Source organism: Mauremys reevesii, linkage group 13, assembly GCF_016161935.1.
Source record: "Mauremys reevesii isolate NIE-2019 linkage group 13, ASM1616193v1, whole genome shotgun sequence".
Lineage (NCBI taxonomy): Eukaryota > Metazoa > Chordata > Testudines > Geoemydidae > Mauremys > Mauremys reevesii.
The window spans coordinates 49,501,616-49,523,993 of NC_052635.1; the positions used below are offsets into that span (position 1 = coordinate 49,501,616).

General features: G+C 47.5%; 1 protein-coding gene across 1 annotated transcript in view; it reads right to left on the bottom strand.

Moving 5' to 3' along the window:
- Positions 1-22,378, bottom strand: part of LOC120380187 — a 56,086-nt gene that overhangs the window by 15,212 nt on the left and 18,496 nt on the right. Inside the window, exons 14-16 of the mRNA XM_039497672.1 lie at positions 9,198-9,275; positions 7,774-7,947; positions 7,293-7,532 (exon numbers count right to left, since the gene is read on the bottom strand). Coding sequence (XP_039353606.1) covers positions 7,293-7,532; positions 7,774-7,947; positions 9,198-9,275 — 492 coding nt within the window. The remainder of the gene's footprint in view (positions 1-7,292; positions 7,533-7,773; positions 7,948-9,197; positions 9,276-22,378) is intronic.

Below are 22,378 nucleotides of genomic sequence, written 5' to 3' on the forward strand. Positions count from 1 at the left end.
TAGACGACAGGAACAGGGTCCAAAACAGAGCTTGTAGGTACAGAAAACGGACCCCTAAGTCTGGTCCATCTTGGGGCCAGGGAGGCCAGACCCCGGGTCTGGGCCTCTCTCTCTTTCCCCAGCCAGCTCCAAACTGAAACCCCCTCCAGCCCCTCCTCTGACCTTTGTCTCTTTCCAGGACCAGGAGGCCACCTGATCTTTGTTCTCCAACACTTTCAATTGGCACCTTTGCAGGGGAGGGGCTCAGGCCATCAGGAGACAGGGTGTCAGTCATCCTCTGTGCAGACAGCATCACACTGGCCCTCTAAGGCTCTGCAACAATCACACATCCTTATCCCACCACCTAGATACTTAAAGGCATAGAGGAAACTGAGGCACCCACACAGTATTCAGAGAAAACATTAAGAACATTCCCACTTCATCACACCATCATGTCTACCTATTTCTTCCTTTCTTTTGGTTTTGGGTACAGTTTCATACAGTTTCATACAGTTTAACTTGCTATTCATATAGCAGAGCCAATCACATTTTATCTAAGAAGCACATTTCCTATTTGCTATATCAGCTAGCAAGTATATGGTTAAAAGCTAAAAGCAGCAAAGAATCCTGTGGCACCTTATAGACTAACAGACGTATTGGAGCATGAGCTTTCGTGGGTGAATACCCACTTCGTCGGATGCAAGCTACTTTAGGCAACGATAAAAACTGGTTATGAAAATAGGTCATACCTAGAGAGAGTTCCATTCCTTTCAAGAGGGCACATTCTAAATTAGTAAACCTTTTTCGTTCCCTTGATGTAACCTGTATGGCATTCTGCGAGCTCTAGGCCTCTTTGGCAACAACACTGATGATAAACTTCAGCCAAAGCCATGGTTGTTTTTTGATCTTTCTGAGTAAGTGGATCTATTAGCAGGAAGAGTACATCTCATTGTTATGTATCCCTGAATCTGGACAGTTCAGTGTGAGTATGTTGTCCAGTATATGGCGGGAGAAAATTAATAAAAATAACTCAAGTTGCATGGGACTATCCCAGATTTTCATGTTGCACCTTCGAGTTCACTGTACATTTCAGCAGTGAAGATGCAGAAAAAGAGCCCAAGTTGCTTCTTTGGATTCTTCTGCCTTGTTGTAGAAATTAGAGATGGAAAAGACCTGATAAATAATTCACTCTGTATTATTTTCAGGGTAGGATTGTTCCCTATTGTACATTTCCTAGTGATTTGTCCAGTCGAATTTTAAAAATCCCAGCACTGGGACTCCTCCTGCCTGAGACACCTCAGTGTCAGAATTGTTTTACTCTGATATCCAGTCTGAGGGTAAGGCTACACTACCAGTGCTACAGTGCCATAGCTGCAGCTACACAACTATAGTATGGACACTGACTACAGTGACAGGGGTTTTCTGTCACTATTGTAAATCCACTCCCTTGAGAGGGGGTAGTTAGACTGACAGAGGAATTCTTCTGTCTGCCTGGTGTGTCTACAGTGGGAGTTAGGTCAACTTAACTACATTGCACAGGGCATGAAATTTTTCATAGTAATGTAGCTAGGACAACCTACATTTTAGGTGTAGACCCAGCCTCAATATTTCCTCTGTTAATTTCACTTCATGGCTCCTTGGTTATATCCTTGCATACCACATTAGGGTTGCCAGACATCCAGTTTTTGACTAGAATGCCCGGTCGACAAGGGGCCCTGTCTGCTCCAGTCAGTGCTGCTAAAAGTACAGTCAGCAGTGCAGTGGGGCTAAGGCAGGTCCCCTACGGCTCCTGGAAGCAGCTGGTATGTCTGGCTCCGAGACACAGGAGTGACCACAGGGGCTCTGCATGCTGCCTCTGCCCTGGGCGCCAGCTCTGCAGCTCCCATTGGCCAAGAATCACAGCCAACAAGAGCTGCGGCAGTGGTGTGCAGAGTGCCCGGCCCCCTGCCTAGGAGCTGGACATGCTGGCCATTTCTGGGAGCTGCCTGAGGTAAGAACCACCACCCAGAGTCTGCACCTCAAATCCCCTCCCGCACCCCAACCCCCTGCCCCAACAATGAACCTCCTCCTGCACCGCAAACCCCTGCTCCAGTTTGGAACCCCCTCCAGCACCCAAACTCCCTCCCAGAGCCTGCACCCCAACCCCCGTCCCAGCCCTGAGCTCCTGCCCACACCCAAACTCCTTCCCAGAGCCTGCACCCACTCCTGCACACCAACCCCCTATACCAGCCCTCTCCCGCATTTCAGCTAGAATTACACTAGACATGGTCAAGTATTAACCCTTTTTGTAGAGAGTGCTGATTAATCTTTGATGTATAATCATGCAGAGTGATGCTAACAATCTACATGCAGAGTGATTATGACCTTTCTGCCCCGTGATGTGATGTCTCTGCATGTGGGGAGAGGATGGGGAAGTGGTATGTGTGCATACACATGTTTAGGGTTGTGTTTTTATTTTTCAGCCAAAGTGCAACAATTCATATCTCATTTGCTGTCTACTGTCAACCTGAGGTCTTTTTTCATCATTACTACTTCTCAACTTTTTCCTCCCTGTTGAGCATATGCACAGTGTAAACCAAATCTCCCTGTCTTTTTGCTGTCACCCAGATAATTACTGAATATTTTGTGTCTAATATTTTGCTGCCATATATGACTGTTATAAAGCCAGCCCTCCACATATAGATTTATTTAAATTTATGCAACTATAAAGATCATCTTTCCATTCATTAGAAATATCCTTAACAGAACTTAAAACCCATATAAAAAGTTCCCTTCCCTTCATTATGACTAAGCAGCAATCCCTTCTCCCTTGACCCTCAGCAAACCAGTTAAATTAAACTACAAGAATCCTCACCTTTTCCAGTTCTTTCCTACCCTCATGATTCTTCCCACCTTTATCAAATAGGCGTGAGCTTTGCAACATGCCCTGAAGGTCTGGGGCTGTTTTAGGACCAGGAGAGGGAACAATTTGAAAAGTTGAGGGGGCTTCACAAAGAACATCTTGCCAGTAGCTCTTTTCATTCATACCAAGGGGCTCCAACTTGTGAGTCTCTGTTGATTGCAACTGCAGCAGTATAGCCTAGGGAGAGGCATCTATAAGGTAGTGTTTAAGCCATTTGTGGATGTATAGATTGATACCAACACCTTTACTGCTACCACAAAAACAGTAGACAACCAGAACAGATCATAGAGCACTGGAGTACTGTGCTTCATTGCATGATACTCTGCTTTAATGACTGAGCTGCTGAATTCTACACTGGCCTCAGTTTCCAAGTGGGTTTAAGGTATAACCCATATAGGCTATGTCTATACTAGCACTTTTGTCAGTAAAACTTTTGTTGGTCAGGGTGTGAAAAACACACATCCCTGCCTGACATAAGTTACACTGACAGACACGCCAGTATGGACAGCGCTATGTCAGTGGGCAAGCGGGTACCGCTGCTTATTGAGGGTGGCTTAATTGTGCTGACAGGAGCGCTCTCTCCTGTTGGCATAGAGAGGCTACACGGGAGACCTTACAGCAGAGCAGCTGCAGCCATACAGCTGTGCCACTATACGGTCTGTAGTGTAGACATAGCCATAGTGTGTGGTGAGGTAGTCTAGCCTCAAGGTGACAAAGGCTTGGATGACAGCTGCACAATCTACATTCAGAGAAACAGTCTTAACCTCCTGGCCATAGGTAAATGTAAAAGTCCTTGCTCTTGCCTGATGGCTGTTGCCTTGCTACTACCTGACCTCCTGGAAACACTTAATCTAATCAGACCCCTACATTGCAAATTTGAACTAATATTGGACACACATTTCATGAAGAAGCAGAAATTATATCCTTCAGTTGCTTCCTCAGACAACCAACAACACCTCAGTCCTGTTTGGACAGAACCTCAGCCATGCCCCAGTCTCAGCCAAGGGGGTTATGCCTGGTTACTCTCATATTACCATGGCTCCTCAGCAGTGGCATGGCACTTGGAGAGTTCTTCCATGGAGGCTTCAAGAGCCACAGGATGGCTTGTGTACATTTTTAATAGGCAATATAAGTTAGTGTGTTCACATTCACTAAAATAGCACTCAATGACAGGGCAATTAGGGATGGGCAAATGGTATGAACTTTTCTTGTGTGAGAATACTTAGTCAAATTCTGAATTGTTTGCAGCCCTTGTGGCTTGCTTTTCTGTGAGCATTGATACAATGGTTTTCTGTTTACAAATATTTGGGGAATAGTTTATATAAATGCACATATGTAAACAGGCGTGTTTGCCTCATCAGTGTTGGCATTGGTATCATGTATTTGTGTCTTTGTAGGGAAGTGAGGGTGGTAGAAGGTGAAGAGAGACTAATGTGAAAAAGTGAGGTAAAAAATAAAACTGATCTTTAGGAGCAGCTATGCTCCCACCCCCTGATTTCAACCTGTGCTGTACACTGCACTGTGGCTGCTGCTGGTTGCCAATATGGAGTTCTAAAGTTAGCACCATAGGACTCTCCAGACCTTCTACAGCTCCCTGTGGCTTTCTGCACTAGTGCCCTCTCCTTCCACCTCCAACCTGTCACCAACCAATCACGTAAAAAACAGTACTATTTGACCTTGGGGACCAGTTGCCCACACTGCCTATCAAATACACCCAGAGGCCAAAGTATGCTGGAAAAAGTTTGATATTCAGAATCGTTTTGTGAATAGTAAGGGGTTTGTAGCTGCTGGAGCAAAGTTCATTGCACATACTAGAGGCTCCTTGCATCCCTTCATTCTACTCCCACAAACTCCCTGTGAGCCACCATCCCACACCCCTCTATTTCAGGGACTCCCTGCAACTCCTCCAATAGCCCCTCTGGTGGTGGGGTTGTGTGTACCCCTCAATTCTTTCCTGTCAGTGGCTCTATGCCACCCATTTCCACTCCATTCTCCCTACTCCCCAAGCCAGGTGCTCTCTGTGCACCACTTTCTCCATACCATGGTCTCCCACTCCCATTTGCTAGGGTTTCAGTGTGCCCTCTTCTACAGCAGGATCCCCCTTCTCCCTTGCATGTGTGCACCTCTGTTCCCCATTCTCCCTGCATAGCAGGGGCTCTGAGTGTGCACATTTAGCCCATATCCCCAGTTTCGGCCAGGGAGTATGTCCCCCGTTACCTCTTCCCCCACATAGCCTTTATGCTAGGGGCTCTATATATGTCCAGCTTTCCCCATTCTTCTCATCACCCCACCATTCAGGATGTCCACATGTTCACTATTGGGAGGCTGGGTAGAGCAGAGTTAGGGGTATTGTTCTGCTGGCAGATGTTAATGGGTGCCATCAACCAGCTCTTCCATGAACAGACAGTTACAGAGGTGCTTGAGTCCATAGCTGTGATAAACAGATTACAGGGATGCCATGTCTCCCATTTCCCCCCTTTCAGTTTTTCCAATCTCCCTCCTTTTCCCAACCCTGAATCAATAGGGTTCTGCTCACTGACACCTAGAACATTCTCAGAAATTTTGGAATTGATTAGATATGAAGTCCAACAGTTCTCATGTTGTAGATAAACACAAATGCCATCAAGGTGGGTGTAAGGCTTTGCAAGCTGTGCCAAAGAGTGATCTATGCATCACAAACTGAAATGGGCTGTGTTTGCTGGGGATAAATTGCTCACATAGAGTGGCTGAGACAGCTCTTGTGCTTAGGGCAGGGATTTTGTGAGCACCTGCCTGGAGTGTGACTGTTATTTACTCATTTCCATTGTGCCTCTCTTCCTGGCATCTCAGCACTTCAGCTACAGAGACTAAAACAAGAACAAACAATCTGTTTTGAATTTTGAGGCTCTTTCTTTTCCACTTCCTCTCAGTAGTGGTACTTGCTTCAGTGGTATCACCCAGCCACAGGCAGAAGCCCTTCTCTGTGTTGGCATCAGGGAGTTGTTGTTAAACAGGGTAGAATATTAGGTAGCTAGATAATAGTCATGCTGCCTCATGTTAGGGCTCTCTCCTTTGCCATGGAATCCTCTGATACCCTGATTTGGGAAGCTGATCTTCCAAACCCCAGAGTTTAAACTGGGACAAAGGAAATGGGAGAGCCACATTTTTTTCCTCACCATCTTTCCATTTTCAACCAGCAACAATGAGATTCGACCTGCCACTACCACTGCTATCCCAGTGCTCCACTTTGAGCAGTGGCTTGCCACAGTGTCCGCACTGCAGGCAAATGGGTTGTTCTGTACCTACAGATTTATTTCCATCTGTCCAGATGCTTACTTAGCCGGTAGTGTTTCAGGTAGCTGTGCAGAAGCCATTTCCCAGGGAAATTCTGTGTAGACACAGCCTCTGTGTCCTAAGTATTATTCGTTAATTATTATTATGGTGCCTTGCAAGGCATTCTGAGCTAATTAGTAGGTTTTTTGATCTTGACTCATTAATTGGGGTGGCCTCTGACTCACATCCCTAATTATTGATGTGATGGCTGCTGCTCTGTAATTAGAGGAGGAAGCTGTTGCTAATTCTGCAGTCATTTCTCTTGTTCCTCTTCCTTTACACTGGGGGTTAGTGGCTTGGGTGGTTAGGGATAATTCCCTTAAAATTAGGAGCCTAACTCAAGCCTTAAATTTCACTGTTCCATCATCACTTATTTGCCAAGACCTGATCTCAGGGCTCTTCATTTCTACAGAGGTGCAAAATGGGAGAAGCAGAGCTGTACCCTTCCCAATCCACAGTGAAAGAAGTGGGGAAGCACAGGACCCTGGCCTCCTTCATATCACACACCTTCCGGGGATATGGGAATTCTGACTGGCCCAGCCTTCACCTGGCCAGCACCATCTGTGAAGGACGTAGGAAGTAGGGTGTCCCAATTTTATAGGAACAGTCCTGATTTTTGGGTCTTTTTCTTATATTGGCTCCTATTACCCCCCACCCCCGTCCCGATTTTTCACATTTGCTGTCTGGTCACCTTAGTAGGAAGTGCTGGGCCCTTTACTTTGATTTAGGAGTATATGAGGGTATTAACTTCTACAAGAAATCACAGTGCCTCTAACTCAGGCCTTGGCAGGTACAAGCATTTTTTCAGTAGATTTTCACCATTCTCTTGGCTGTGGAAATCAGGTATTCTGAATCTCCTAGAAACATCCTTCGGGGCCACCTGGCACAGCTGGATATTTCACTGGTACAGTTAGAACTTGCCACCCATGCAGAGGTTGGATATTTTTCATAGTCAAAACAAATTTAAACATTTTTTAAAATAGCTGAATTTGCTACCTGCAATAACTCTAAATGAGCAGGGCTGAGGCATGAGCTCATTGTGCATGCTGTGAAAGCAATAAAATTTAATACCTTGAAGAGCAAATATCTCAGTTCCTACCTGAACACCAAGGGTTAAAGAGCAGTACAAAGTGCCCCAGGAACTTGGAGAAGACCTTGTTGCCAGAGGTGATCTGGAGGCTCAGTTTGTAACGTCCAATGACTGCATTAGCTGGGCTGGATATTGAGAAATTCATGTAGCTGGACTCACTGGGTCCTTGAACTGCAGTCCAGCCACTAGCCCCTGCCTCAGAGAGGTTAAAGATGGCCTTGGTGTGATGTGCCTCTGAAGGGGCTGGCCCTGGCAGAGAGAACAACAAACAGCAGTGTTTACTAAGAATGGGTATTTGTTTGTGGGTCATAGTCAGAGGTCCACACTGATACAAATCTCAGACTTACCATGAGCACATTAGAGACACACTGTTACAAAAGTGATATGAGTGAGGGGAAAGAACTTGTCTCGGAGTGGGATGAGAGGGAAGCTGAAATGGGGAAAGATTAATCCTCTGTGAGGGGGGATTAGTGGTATCTGTAGGAGTTACCTATTTCTGTGACGAATGCTAAGTTGTCCCCAGTCTGCCATGGCCTGTTGAACCACAGGGTGATACTGAAGACTTGCCCTCTCCTCACAGTCAGCTCTGCATGGGTATATCTGTCAGTATGGTGTGCGCTAGTGTTGGCTTTAGGATGCCAGCTGATTTGTGTTGGTGTGAGATCTATAAAATAAGAGAGAAGAGCTGAAGAAATAGCCAGTATATTTAATTCCCAGAGGCAGAAGTCAGTCACTGGCAGCAGGGACCTCCTTGAGGCTGGAGAAGTCACAGGTGCAGGGATTTTGCTGCTGGAGGATTGTTGGACTGAAGAGAAGACTCAATGGTTAATGAGGGCTTGAAGGAGCTTGTTGTGTTGGGTTCTGTTACATTCATCTCAAATGATATAACAAGCTTCCACATTTCATGTAATGAAGTCATTAAAAGTATTGCTATGTCATTATCGCACTTTACAAGGATGGGCAGGTGGCATTTCAGACAAGGCAGCAGAAATTAGAGTGGACACTAGTCCCTGAAGTGCTAGGAATCTGTCTAACTGGGGTAAAAAGGGGGACAGGATAATGGACTGTCAATATTAAAATGAAGGAAGAGTTAGTGGGGTATAACAAGGAGTAATAGGATTACATAAAAAGGTTGAATTTAGAACATAATTTAGGCTGAATAGCTGGGAAAACTTGACAGGCTGCAGAATAGTCTCCTGAGGGAAACCTAGGATTTTTAAAAACTGGGTTGGACAGATTTCTTTCATCTCTCTAATTAGAATATGAAGTTCTCTTCTTAGGACCCAATTCATTATTGCCCTCCACCTTGAATAGCCATTTACACTAGAGAAAAGTAGGTATAAAATGCTATGATTCAGATTTGTAGTATTTTACACACACTTTGCACTTGTATAAATGATTACACAAGGTTAGGGTGACCAGACGTCCTGATTTTATCGGGACTGTCTCAATATTTACTTGTTTGTCCCACATCCCGACTGATGTTTGGTCGGGACGTGAATTGTCCCAATATTTTGCCCTCCGGCGCACAGACGGAGGAGGCTCTCTCCCCTCCCCCCCAATTTTTCCTATGCTCCGGCGGCTCTTGGTTTTTTGTTTTGTTTTTGTTTTTTGCTCCGCCAGCACCCCGCCGCAACCCGATATTTCACGTCTCTCATCTGGTCACCCTACACAAGGTGGATGGCAGCAGAAGTTGAAACCCTAGTTTCTACATACAATCTACAGGATCACAAATACAGCTGACAGTAATAACAAAACAACATTACAATGCAGTGCAATTGTAAATTACAATGCAAAACTGCCCTCTGAAATAAGCAATCTATGCAGACACTTCCAATAAATGCCTCTTAAGAAAACACTTTTAAGGACATGATTAATATGCTGATGAACACTCAGATTACACATTGAACTCACCTGCCATTCTCTCTCTCTCTCTCTCTCTCTCTCTGTGTATGAACTGTATATATCTTCTACTTAATTTCTCAGGGAAATCTCATCCACATTAATAATAAAGATCAAAGTCTGCTTCTGTCATCTGAAATTCAAGAGAGTTGGGTGAGGTGCTTGGCAGTTGTAATTGATCCCTGTAGACTTGTCAAATATAATTAGCCAGTTCCTATAATTTATGTCAGTTTAATGCCAATTTTCCTGCTTAACATGGGGTGTAACTGTGGGAAGAGATGATGAACTTGTTTACTCAGAAGAAGTACATTTGCTTAGATACCCATGACAAGTAGAACTTCTTACCGGGAATCCTAGGTAAGCCATGAATAAATCACATTTAGGGATGAGGAAATAGTGAGTGTGAGTATATGAGCCATATGGAACTCAGGGTCACTTCTTGCTTGAAGAGTGACTTTTTTTTGCTTGTTTAGCAGCAGCAGCAGCAGCAGCAGCAATATATATATATATATATAATATGTATTGTTTGCAAAAAGCTACTTTCTCTGTAAAATGCTGAATTTTCACCTAGAGCAAGTTTATACCTATTTGCTGCTCTGTCTGTGTTGTATCTGCTCTGGGAATAATTAGAAATTGTCACTCCAATTTTCTGTCTCATATTTGGATAGCACCCATCATTGCAATATGCAACCCCTTCTAGATAAAAGGAATAAAGTATTTTTTGTGGGGAAATGGCTCCTGTCAGCTCCAACAGCCTTTTCTCAGCTCTCATTAAAGACTTAACAAGAAAGCTGTCTGGTTTTTAGTTTCAAAGAGTAAAACGTAGGAAAAAACAGAACAAACCCCAGTAGTTATTTTCCTGGCAAAAGTCATAACTAAATGACTAGGTTAGACCTTATTAAAATGATTTCCCAAAACTGTTTTTAGAAATCTCCTTGTTTAAATATCTCCATTGTTGAGAATCTCCCTTAGTGGGAGCCCCAACCTGATGATGTAGATTAGAACTCAGAAAAGGCAGAACAATTTGAATATGGAGGAAACCAGGAGGCTTCAAAAGTTGAGGGCAGTTTTCTTTATTTATCAGTACTGTATCCTTTAGATCAATAAAAATTAATATTCCTATAAGTTTCAACTACTGTTTGAAACTTTCTACTTCATCCTCCAAAAAGGAATCAAGTTTCAGCATTCAGGGTAGCCCTCTGGATTTGATTCAGAAAAAGGAACATTGCCCACTCTCCACATCAGGAAGCATGGCTCTCTTGTGACTAGTCTGTATCCCACTGACATTTTGATTTCAAAGGTTGCTCCTTTTTTTGTAAGTGGTCAGAGCCAGGCTGTTCAGACTCTCAAAACTCCCGCTGGGAACTCCCTTGAGCTCATTTGATTGCTGCTTATGGAGTTCAGTCATTTTTTCCCCTCCTCACCTTAGATTCACCCTTCTTTGTATCCACCAGGGCCACAGACTCTGACATTTACCTGGACCCAGCACCTAGTCCTAATAACAAACAGCCATCAACCAGTTTTGACCTTCAGGCACTCAATACTTGAAGTGTAGTGCCTTCACCAGTTTCCATACTGTTTCTGGAACATGACTTATTTTTCAATCTTTCTGGTTGTTACTCACATTGTTCATCAAGTCACAACATTTTTCTGCCTCAGCTCCACCTCATTGACAACTGTAGAATGCCAACTGTGGTGTTCACCAAGACACTAAAAAGCTTTTAAACAAAAAACAACGACAACAACCCCCAGCCCCAATCAGAAACAGACAACAGTCATCCCGTGCCTTCAGTCACTCACCACTCTAAAGCATCGGTAGTTGCTTTCTGTAATCCTTCTGGAACACGACTGTCTTCCTACTCAGTGTTCATTACGTTACAGTCATTTTTCTTACCTCAGCTCCACCCTCTCATTATCAACAATGGTTCAGAGTGTTTTGTTCCTGCTTTCCTCCAGTTGTGGGGCTCTGAAGATGCTGTTCCATGTACCTCTTTCCTTGTTTCATAACTCAGAGAATTTCACCACAATGTTTTACTGCTGCCATTGTAAATTCCATCCAGTCCATCTCCTCTCCCTTTCTGTCTCTCTCCTCTCTCTATCCCTAGATGTTCCAGTAATGAGAATCATGATGTTTCAATCTTTCTCCTTATTTATTTCCCATACTCTTTGCATTTGTGTAAGGACACTCAAGTATGTTAACACTTGTGAAACAGAAGATTAAAAATAAAACAACCCAACTTCTGCCTTACTTTGTGTCTTGGAAGTACATAAGACTCAAAGACAAAAGCTCTCCCTTTCCCCCCATCTTGCCTAGTTTAAAGCTCTTTAAACAAATCTTGCCAGCTGTGAATCCAAGAGGCAATTCTTCTGCTTAAGTGGAGACAAATGCTATGTCTACACTAGAGACCTTACAGCAGCACGGAGAGCTCTCCTGTTGGCACAATTAAACCACTCCCAATGAGCGGCGATAGCTGTGTCTTCTTCTGACATAGCGCTATCCACACCAGCACTTCTGTCAGTGTAACTTACGTCACTGAGGGGTGCATTTTTCAGACCCCTGAGAGATGTAAGTTATACCAACAAAAGTGCTAGTGTAAACATAGCCAAACTGATCTGTAGAGTCATTTCTATATCACAGGAGTCTCCACTACTTCATGAATCTCCAACTCTCCTCCACAAATGAGTGCATGCTGTCTCCAGTATCAACTCCCCCTTCCCAGTTGCTATTTAAAGTCTCTCTGAATATTCCTTCCATATTCCCAGGTTCTGTTCAGACTGTCTAATCAATCTAGGTATTTGTATCACTCCTCGTGGTGGTGCATCTGTGTCTGATCTTAATTTTATCCAGTCCTCCTTTACTTTAGTCACTTGTTCCTATAAAGTACAGTGGGCATTCTGAAGGATATATACCACTATTTTTCTCCCCCAGCCTGGTCTGCAGAAAGCAGCTCTCTATACTATACTGTTCTGTTAATCTGGGTCACAGATATCTTGGGCCAGGATCTTCACTATAGAGTGCACATCCAGATGTGCTTGAGCAGCCCTTCCTCTCAAGGGCATAAAATCTATTGTGGTCGGTGCTTCTGCTATTATTTTGCACTGCTTTAACCTCTTCCGTCCAAAGTTCTGAAAACAATTCAGAATAATTAATTAGTCCTCACAATGGTCTAGTGAGGTAAGGAAGCATTATAATATTTACAGAATAGGGAAACTGAGGCATGGGGAGGCTAAATGACTTGCCCAGGGTTACATGGTGAATCTATGGCAGAGCTGGGAATAGAGCAGAGGCCTTCTGACTTCCAGACTTGTGCTTTTAAGCATAAAATAATCTATCCTTGATAAGTTTGGAAGTCGGTATTAATGCCTTTTGCATTTACTGTTCTTTCTGGTTGCCATTGTGTCTTTCTTCTCCTCCGTAACTGAGTCACGTGAACTCATCCTGAAGGATCCTGGTTGTGTCTTCTTTCAAATTCTGTCTCGTTTTGACTTTGATTTTTTTTTCCACAGTGATTTCATCTGTTGTTCAAGTTCCTCCACCCTCTCTTTCATGAAGATACCCAGGTTGCACCTCTGTTTAGTGTAGCCTTGTTACTCATCATTACAAAGAGGAAAGTCATGTGATTTCCACTGCAGATGCCACTCAATCCTTTCAGTATCCCAAACTGAGTTTTTAATTAAAAAACTAATCTCTTAATTTGTTGGCAGTGGTAAGTGTCCAGCTCTTTGGCTTCTCAAACTCCCTTGGAACTTCCATTACAGCTCATAAAGGACATGATTCTCCTCTCACTTATGTAAGTGCAACTTAATTGATTTCTGGGTTACACTGGTGTAAGATGAGTCAGAGCCTTGACAGCTGCCTCTGATTCACCCACTCATTACTGCTCATGGCTATGGCTACACAGCGATAAAAAAAAACCCCACAGATGGCCTAGGTCAGCTAAGTTGGGCTCATGCTCTGCAGCTGAAAAATCATGGTATAGACATTTGGGCTCGGGCTGGAGCCCAAGCTCTGGGACTTTGCAAGGGCGGAGGGTCTTGGGCTGGAACCCAAGCTCTAAATGTCTACACAGCAATTTTTTGGTCCTGGAGCCCAAACCGTGTGAGCCCAAGTCAGCTGATGCGGGCCAGCCATGGATTTTTTATCCCTGTGTAGACAGACCTTAACTCTGCTGTTCACCTAGTCTACACAGAAGGAGTCCTAGGCCTGGTCTACACTAGGACTTTAATTCAAATTTAGCAGCGTTAATTCGAATTAACCGTGCACCCGTCCACACCAGGAAGCCATTTAATTCGACCTAGAGGGCTCTTTAGTTCGAATTCGGTACTCTATCCCGACGAGGGGAGTAGCGCTAAATTCGACATGGCTATGTCGAATTAGGCTAGGTGTGGATGCAAATCGAACTTACTAGCTCCGGGAGCCATCCCACACTGCACCACTCTGTTGACGCTCTGGACAGCAGTCCAAGCTTGGATTCTCTGACCAGCCACACAGGAAACGACCCGGGAAAATTTGAATTCCTTTTCCTGTCTGGCCAGTTTGAATCTCAATTCCTGGTTGGACATCGGGGCGAGCTCAGCAGCACCTGCAACGATGCAGAGCTCTCCAGCAGAGGAGTCCATGCAATCCCAGAGTAGAAAGAGGTCCCCAGCATGGACAGACCGGGAAGTCCTGGATCTGATCGCTGTGTGGGGCGATGAGTCTGTGCTTTCGGAGCTGCGCTCCAACAAACGGAATGCAAAGACCTACGAGAAGGTCTCCAAAGCCATGGCACTCAGAGGATACAGCCGGGATACAACGCAGTGCCGCATGAAAATCAAGGACCTGAGACAAGGCTACCAAAAAGTCAGAGCGGCAAACGGACGCTCCGGAGCCCAGCCCCAGACATGCCGCTTCTACGAGGCACTGCATGCCATTCTAGGTGGGTCTGCCACCACTGCCCCACCAGTGACAGTGGACTCTGAGGATGGCATAGTGTCAACGGGCAGTTCCTCGGTGTTGTTCGCCGATGGGGAAGATGAGGAAGGGTTTGTGGAGGACGGCGCAGGCGACAGCGCTTACAATACCGCTTTCCCCGACAGCCAGGATCTCTTCATCACCCTCACAGAGATTCCCTACCAACCCTCCCCGGCCGTTAATACGGACTCAGAATCAGGAGAAGGATCAGTCGGTAAGTGTTATAAACATGGAAACATTTCTTTATTAAACAACAGGAATATATACTATATAAAAACTAGCTAAAAAGTTGTCCATATAAAACTATATAAAAAGAAGGTCCACACATATAGGGATTGAACAGAAATCATCTTGGGACAGTTCCACAAAGCTATCGTACAGGTACTCGAAAAGCCTCCGCAGGAGGTTCCTGGGGAGAGGTGCCTTATGTGGTGCTCCGTTGAAGCACACTCTTCCGTGCCAGGCCATCCTCAAGTAGAAAGGAATCATTGCCTCGACCAGCATGGCTGCATACGGTCCTGGTCTGTGCAGGGAGTCTCTCAGCATCCTCTCTCTCTCTGCCCGAGTGACCCGCCTCAGGGTAATGTCGTTCGGCGACTGCTGCATCTAAGTAGGGCAATTAGTGTACTGTTACTACTGTGAATGCTTGAGTTTTACTTTGCATAGCAAAGACCTTCGTTTAACAGCCACGTGCTGGAGTCCGCACAGGAAAAGCATACAGTGATCTTTCCCGGGCACAGCCGCGAGGGGCTGGAACGGGGTCAGACTTTCTGCTTTCCTGATTGCCTTCTGCGGGAGGGCACAGCTATCCATTAACTGTTAAGCAGCCTATAGTCTAGGGCTTACCAGGCCTGGTAGATAAACGGATTCAGCTGTACCGCCCCGCTTGTCCGATCTCCGGTGCAAGACCACAGCCACTGAAAGCGTATTCCGAAATCTCGAACTTGTCCTGAGAGCTCGTGAGACTAGGTGCCCTGTATGGTCTTGTTCACAGAAACTGAGTAGACTGTGTTCAGTGTTCGCAAACATGTATCTTTTCAAGGAAATCACTTCCTTTTTCCCATCACACAGCTGCAGCTCTTTCATGAACTGCCCCGCCATCCCCCTCACAGAGGCTGGCGCAGATTAGGCGGCGAAAGAAAAACACTAGGGACGACATGTTCTCGGAACTGATGGCCTGCTCCAGAGCCGAGGCGGCCGAGCAGAGACGGTGGAGGGAGACCCTATGTCACCACCAGCGCTCACACATCGAACGGGAGGACAGGTGGTGGCAGGAAGACCAGCAGGCGACTCAAACCCTGCTTGGGCTAATGAGGGAGCAAACGGACACGCTCCGGCGCTTTATAGATGTTCTGCAGGACCGCAGGCAGGAGGAGAGAGCCCCCCCCTGCACTGTATCTGCAACCGCAATCCCCCGCCACAAAGTCCTGTCCCCCCCTCACCCAAAATAACAAGAAGGAGGGGCGCTAGGGGCCGTGAAAACTGGCACAGCACCCCAGCAGAGCGCTCATGTACCACACCGCTCTGATGCCATAAACTTTGAGAAGTGCTTCCCTTCCTGGATCACCCAGTCCCAAATCCAAGTTTCATCCCCCCACTGTGTAGTTGAGTATTAAAAGTAGTTTGTTGTTGTTCACTGTTTCCGTCCCATTTTTCTTGTCATAAGACTTTGTGTAAAGGGGGGGGGGGAGGGTTTTTTTTTAATTGCATAGGACAGCCTCCATTACCAGGGTACAGACTTGGGGGCAGGATCAACAGCAGGACACATACAGACCACAGTCACTAGGCCCCCGGGTCAGTCTGTGAGGTGTGTGCCGCCCCAGGGTCCTAGCGCCTGCCATCCACAAATGGCAAGGCAGGCTGGCCTTACCATGCCCTTCCACCCTAGCCATGACCCTCTCCGATGCCCTGAGTCCCAGCAAGAGCCCTCATCTACGGACACATACTCACCCTTCCAACACACCCCTCACCCCTTCCTACGCCCAAACCCCCAGCCCAGAGACTACATCCAAACTCCATCCCAAAGACGGCACCCCTCACCCCTTCCTGCACACCCACCCGCAACCGTCCTCCCCCCAGAGACCGCTGTAGGAGCAGGACTCTGTCATTCCTCTAGTGTAGAAGCGGTCTGTACATCTGTGCACACCGTACCCACCACAGTCTGCGTCCATGTTTCAACCCTAGAACAGGAATTCATAATTAAAGAAAACTTTGTTAATAATCTGTGTTCCATTAACTTTATTTTAAAACGTGTGTTGGAAGGGGGGAAACCCGGAGAACGGGGTATGTAACTGCAGATCGAAGTCAACAGTCACTGAAACAGGCTCAGGTTCAGCTTCTCTGTAAATCAAGTGGACAGTCATAGGTTACCCTGCTCTCCGAGGAACCTAGCTTTCAAAGCCTCCCAGATACACAGCGCTTCCCGCTGGGATCTTCTAATGGCACGGGTGTCTGGCTGAGCGTAATCAGCAGCCAGGCGATTTGCCTCAACCTCCCATCCCGCCATAAAGATCTCCCCCTTGCTCTCACAGAGATTGTGGAGCACACAGCAAGCTGCAATAACAACGGGGATATTTATTTCGCTGAGGTCCGAGCAAGTGAGTAAGCTCCTCCATCTCCCCTTGAGACGTCCGAAAGCACACTCCACGACCATTCTGCACTTGCTCAGCTGGTAGTTGAAGAGTTCCTTCTCACTGTCCAAGGCGCCTGTGTAGGGCTTCATGAGCCAGGTCATTAGCTGGTAGGCTGGGTCCCTGAGGATCACTGTAGGCATCTGCACATCCCCAACCGTTATTTTGTGGTCCGGGAAGAAACTTCCTGCCTGGAGGCGTCTAAACAGACCAGAGTTCCTGAACACACGCGCGACATGAACCTTGCCCGGCCACCCGATGTAGATGTTGGTAAAACGTCCCCTATGGTCCACCAGTGCTTGCAGCACCATAGAAAAGTAGCCCTTTCGGTTAATGTACTGGCTGGCCTGGTGGGCTGGTTTCAGGATAGGGATGTGAGTCCCACCTATAGCCCCACCGCAGTTTGGGAATCCCATCACGCCGAAGCCATCTCTGACGACCTGGACGTTTCCTAGAGTCACTACCTTTGAGAGCAGTTGCTCAACGATTGCGTGGGCTACTTGAATCACAGCAACCCCCAAGGTAGATTTGCCCACGCCAAAGTGGTTCGCTACTGACCGGTAGCTGTCTGGCGTTGCAAGTTTCCAGAGGGCTATGGCCACTCGCTTCTGCACAGTCAGGGCTGCTCGCATCCGGGTGTCCTGGCGCTTCAGGGCAGGGGCCAGCAAGTCACAGAGTTCAAGGAAAGTGCCCTTACGCATCCTGAAGTTTCGCAGCCACTGTGTTTCATCCCAGACCTGCAGCACTATGCGGTCCCACCAGTCCGTGCTTGTTTCCCGGGCCCAGAATCGCCGTTCCACACCATGAACTTGACCCATTGCCACCATGATCTCCACTGCGCGGCGTACCATGCTTTGTGAGAGGTCTGCGCCACTCTCCTCACTGCGCTGCCGGAGCCTCCTCGCCCGATTTCTCAGCATCTGACTGTGGAAGAGGTGGACGATAAGGTGTGAGATGTTGACAACGGCCATAAGTGCAGCGATGATCGCAGCGGGCTCCATGATCGCAGTGCTGTGGCGTCCGCGCTGTAACCGACCAGAGAAGGGCGCAAACAGATTTCCCGCTGGCGCTTTCAGGGAGGGAGGGCGTGATTGACGGTTCAATGACGACAGTTACCCAAAACCACCCTCGACACATTTTTCCCCCCAGCATGCATTGTGGGGAAATCCCAGAATTCAAATGGGCAGCGGGGACTGCAGGAACTGTGGGATAGCTTCCCACAGTGCAACGCTTCCAAAGTCGACGCTGGCCCCGTTAGTGTGGACTCACAAAGTCGAATTAGTGTCCTTAGTGTGGATACACAAATTTGACTTCATAAGGTCGATTCCACAAATTCGACTTAAGTAGATTCGAAATAGTCTTGTAGTGTAGACGTACCCCTAGAAATGTACAGTCAGCCCAGTGCCGTAACAAGGGCGAGGCGAGTGAGGCACTTGCCTAAGGCGCACAAAGTCGAGGGGCGCAGAAAGTGGTGGAGAAAAAAAAATCCGCTGGCACAGAGATATTTATCACCCAGATTATCTCCCCCACCTGCCACCCCTCCTGCACCTCCCCCAAGTGTCCCCCCCGGCCCCTTCCTGGACCCGGAGCAGGGCAGCTCTATGTTGCCTCCATGCAGCAACTGCTACCGCAGGGTCCTAGTGCCCCCATCTCACTGCCAGGGCAGACTGACTCTGAGCCTGCCCTTTCCTCTCGGACCCTTTCATTTTCCAATGGGACCCTCCAGCAGCACAGGGCTCCCCCCGCCCACAGTCACTGCTCCTGCCCCATGCTGGGCAAGGAGGCAGCCCCATCCCTCACTCCCAGTGAGGCTAGTCAGAATCCCCCGCAGAATCCAAGCGGGGAGGAGGCACACGCAGCACCCCCGGCACCCACCACGGGGGAGGTGATGGAGCTTCCTGGACCTGAGAGGGGCCCTAGGAGCACATGCAGTGACAGTGGTGGGGGTGTGTGCTGCTGGGGGGGGGCAGGAAGGGGGGCTCCTCTCCCAGAGCTTGCTGCTGCCGGCAGGGAAAGGGCTGGGGGGAGTCCTCCTCTCTGGCCCCTGTCCTGGAGTAGCCTGCCTGCACCCCAAACTCATCCCCAGCCCTGCCCCACCCCAGAGCCCACACCCCCAGTCAGAGCTTTCACCCCCCCCACTGCATCCTCAACCCTCTGCCCGAGCCCTGAGCCCCTCCAGCACCCCAAACACCTCATCCCCAGTCCCAGCCAGAGCCCTCACCCCCCACACCCCAACCCTCTGCCCCAGCCCTGAGCCCCTCCCACACCCCAAACCTCCCAGTCCCAGAGCCCTCACCCCTACTCTCACCCTGCGCCCCTCCCACACTCCAAACCCCTCATCTGCAGCCACACCCCACAGCTCTCACCCCTGCACCCCATCCCTCTGCACCCCTCCCATTCCCAAACTCCCTCCCAGAGCCTGCACCCTGCACCCTAATCCCCTGCCCCAACCTAGGGCCTGCACCCCAGACCTCCCTCCGTCCCTCACCCAAACTCCCTCCCAGAGCCGTGGGTGGGTGGGTGGAGTTTGGGTGAAGGTGGGTTCTGGACACCACCAAAATTTCTACAAACCTGCCACCCCTGATTCTGCCTTGCAAACCTGAACTCCCAGCATTCTCAGGACACATGCTGATCCCTAGTGGACACTGCTGATTTCCAGCACCTCCCTCCTCTCTTAACCTGTGAGTCCCTCTCTGGATTGGAACTGGACTGGAACCAAAGACCATCTTGGAAGCAGCATTACCAGCCCAAGCAGTCAAAAATCATGAGTTGACCCCCACAAAATCACAGGCTCTACCACCGCCCCTTCATTCATTCTTCAGCAGCAATTGGGCGGCAGGCCCTTCCCTCCGAGAGGGACTGAGGGACCCGCTGCTGAATTGCTGCCGAAGAGCCGGCCCTGGGGGAGAGAGCAATTTTATATTCTTGCCTCGGGCACAAAAATACCTAGTTACGGTTCTGCCAGCCACTTCTTTTCTTAAATCATCAGACTCGATAGAGTATCAGAAGCTGTTCTGGCTTTTACATTTGTTTCCACACACTACTTCGTTAGCTAACAGTTAAGGTTACTAATTCAAAGAACATCTGCCATTGTACATGCTATTTAGAAACAAATATTAAAGACATGGAAATCAAGAGCTAAGATTAATTATGCCATTTTTTTTTACCTCAAGCTTAACACACCCTTCATTAAAAGCACACCTCAGATTGGAATTTTCTGTCTGAAGAACACCTGAACAAGCTTAACGCCACCCTCTTTTCTTCCCTCCCTAGTTTCTTTTGTACCCAGCTGACAGACATCTCCCAAAAAGGGATTTAAATAGTCTAATTTCTGCCTCAGAGCTCTGTACTGCTCTGGAAGTTGATGGGTTTCCATATTTAATACGTTGCCGATAAACTTTCAATATTGGTGTTCCTAGCACTGATCCAGTCTGTAATGATGAAGATTCCAAAATCATTCTCACCTGTAAAATGTGCTGTGATTTATAGTGACCCCTTACATGATTCCTAAAGAGCTGTGTCAATGTTCTGAGAGCGATCAGATAGGCTGAAAAATCATGACATGTCAGAAAACAATTAAAATGTCATTTTTTAATAAATAGCAGAGCCCCCTGCACGGCCTGTTCTGTCCTTCCGATATATTTTGTACCCCGGAATGATTGTGTCCCATTGATTGCTCTCAGTCCACCAGGTTTCTGTGATGCCTATTATATCTATATCCTCCTTTATCACAAGGCACTCTAGTTCACCCATCTTATTATTTAGACTTCTGGCATTTGTGTACAAGCACTTTAAAAACTTGTCCCTGTTTATTAGCCTGCCTTTTTCTGATGTGCCAGATTCTTTTTTATGTGACTGCTTATCATCTGATCTGGCCCTTACATTATACTTCTCATTCCTCTGCTCCTGACTATAACCTGGAGATTCTCTATCATCAGACTCTCCCCTAAGAGAAGTCTGTGTCTGATCCACACGCTCCTCTGCAGCAGTCGGCTTTCCCCCATCTCCTAGTTTAAAAACTGCTCTACAACCTTTTTAATGTTTAGTGCCAGCAGTCTGGTTCCACTTTGGTTTAGGTGGAGCCCATCTCTCCTGTATAGGCTCCTCCCATCCCAGAAGTTTCCCCAGTTCCTAATGAATGTGAACCCCTCCTCTCTACACCATCGTCTCATCCACGCATTGAGACTCTGAAGCTCTGCCTGCCTACCTGGCCCTGCGCGTGGAACTGGGAGCATTTCTGAAAATGCCACCATAGAGGTCCTGGATTTCAGTCTCTTCCCTAGCAGCCTAAATTTGGCTTCCAGGACATCTCTCCTACCCTTCCCTATGTCATTGGTACCTACATGTACCACGACCACCGGCTCCTCCCCAGCACTACACATAAGTCAATCTAGATGCCTTGAGAGATCCGCAACCTTCGCACCAGGCAGGCAAGTCACCATACGGTTCTCCCGGTCATCACAGACCCAGCTATCTACATTTCTAATAATCGAATCTCCCATTACTAACACCTGCCTTTTCCTAGAAACTGGAGTTCCCTCCCCCAGAGAGGCAACCTCAGTGCGAGAGGTAACCCCAGCACCATCTGGAAGGAGGGTCCCAACTATGGGAAGGTTTCCCTCTGCTCCCATTGACTGCTCTACTTCCCTGGGCCCTTCTTCCTCCTCAACAGCACAGGAGCTGTCTAAGCGGAGGTGGGACAATTCTACAGTGTCCGGGAAAGCCTCAGCAACATACCTCTCTGCCTCTCTCAGCTCCTCCAGTTCCACCACCCTGGCCTCCAAAGTCCGTACATGGTCTCTGAGGACCAGGAGCTCCTTGCACCGACCGCACACATACGCCACCTGCCCACAGGGCAGGTAATCATACATGCGACAGTCAGCGCAATAAACTGGATAGCCCCCACTCTGCTGCTGGGCTTCTGCCTGCATTGTCTCCTAGTTAGTGAAAGGGTGGTTTACGGAAAGTAGTTTTGGAATGTGGTTCGGTTTATAGGTTTGGGGGGGCACGGGGAAGGGGTTAGGGCTGGCGAGGGGCTCCCACTCCCTTTCTAAACTCCCTTGCGAAACTCCCTGTTAGCAGCCCCTGGTCGCAAAGCTCCCTGGTCGCTTGTGCGCGGCTTTATAAAGCCCTGGCCTGAATGAATGCCCCGCCCACTGATTAAGGCTCAGCCAATTACCAGAGGCTTCGAGCTTTCAAACCTGCCTCCAACTGCCAGCCAGAGCACACGGTCCCTCAAACAAACAAACAAATAAACAGACTGACAAACACAAGCTCAGCACACAGCAAGTAACCCCCAAACACAAACAAACACACACTACAGACAGTCACTTACCCCACTATATGTTAAAGAAAGTGTAGATTCAAATGAAGTAAAAATCTTAAGCGAATCCACAGGTTCCATAGAGTCTCTATGGATAGAAATTTCATGCTCTAGTAAAAATATAACAGTAGGGATCTATTATCGACCACCTGACCAGGACAGTAATAGTGATGATGAAATGCTAAGGGAAATTAGAGAGGCTATCAAAATTAAGAACCCAATAATAGTGGGGGATTTCAATTATCCCCATATTGACTGGGAACATTTCACTTCAGGACGAAATGCA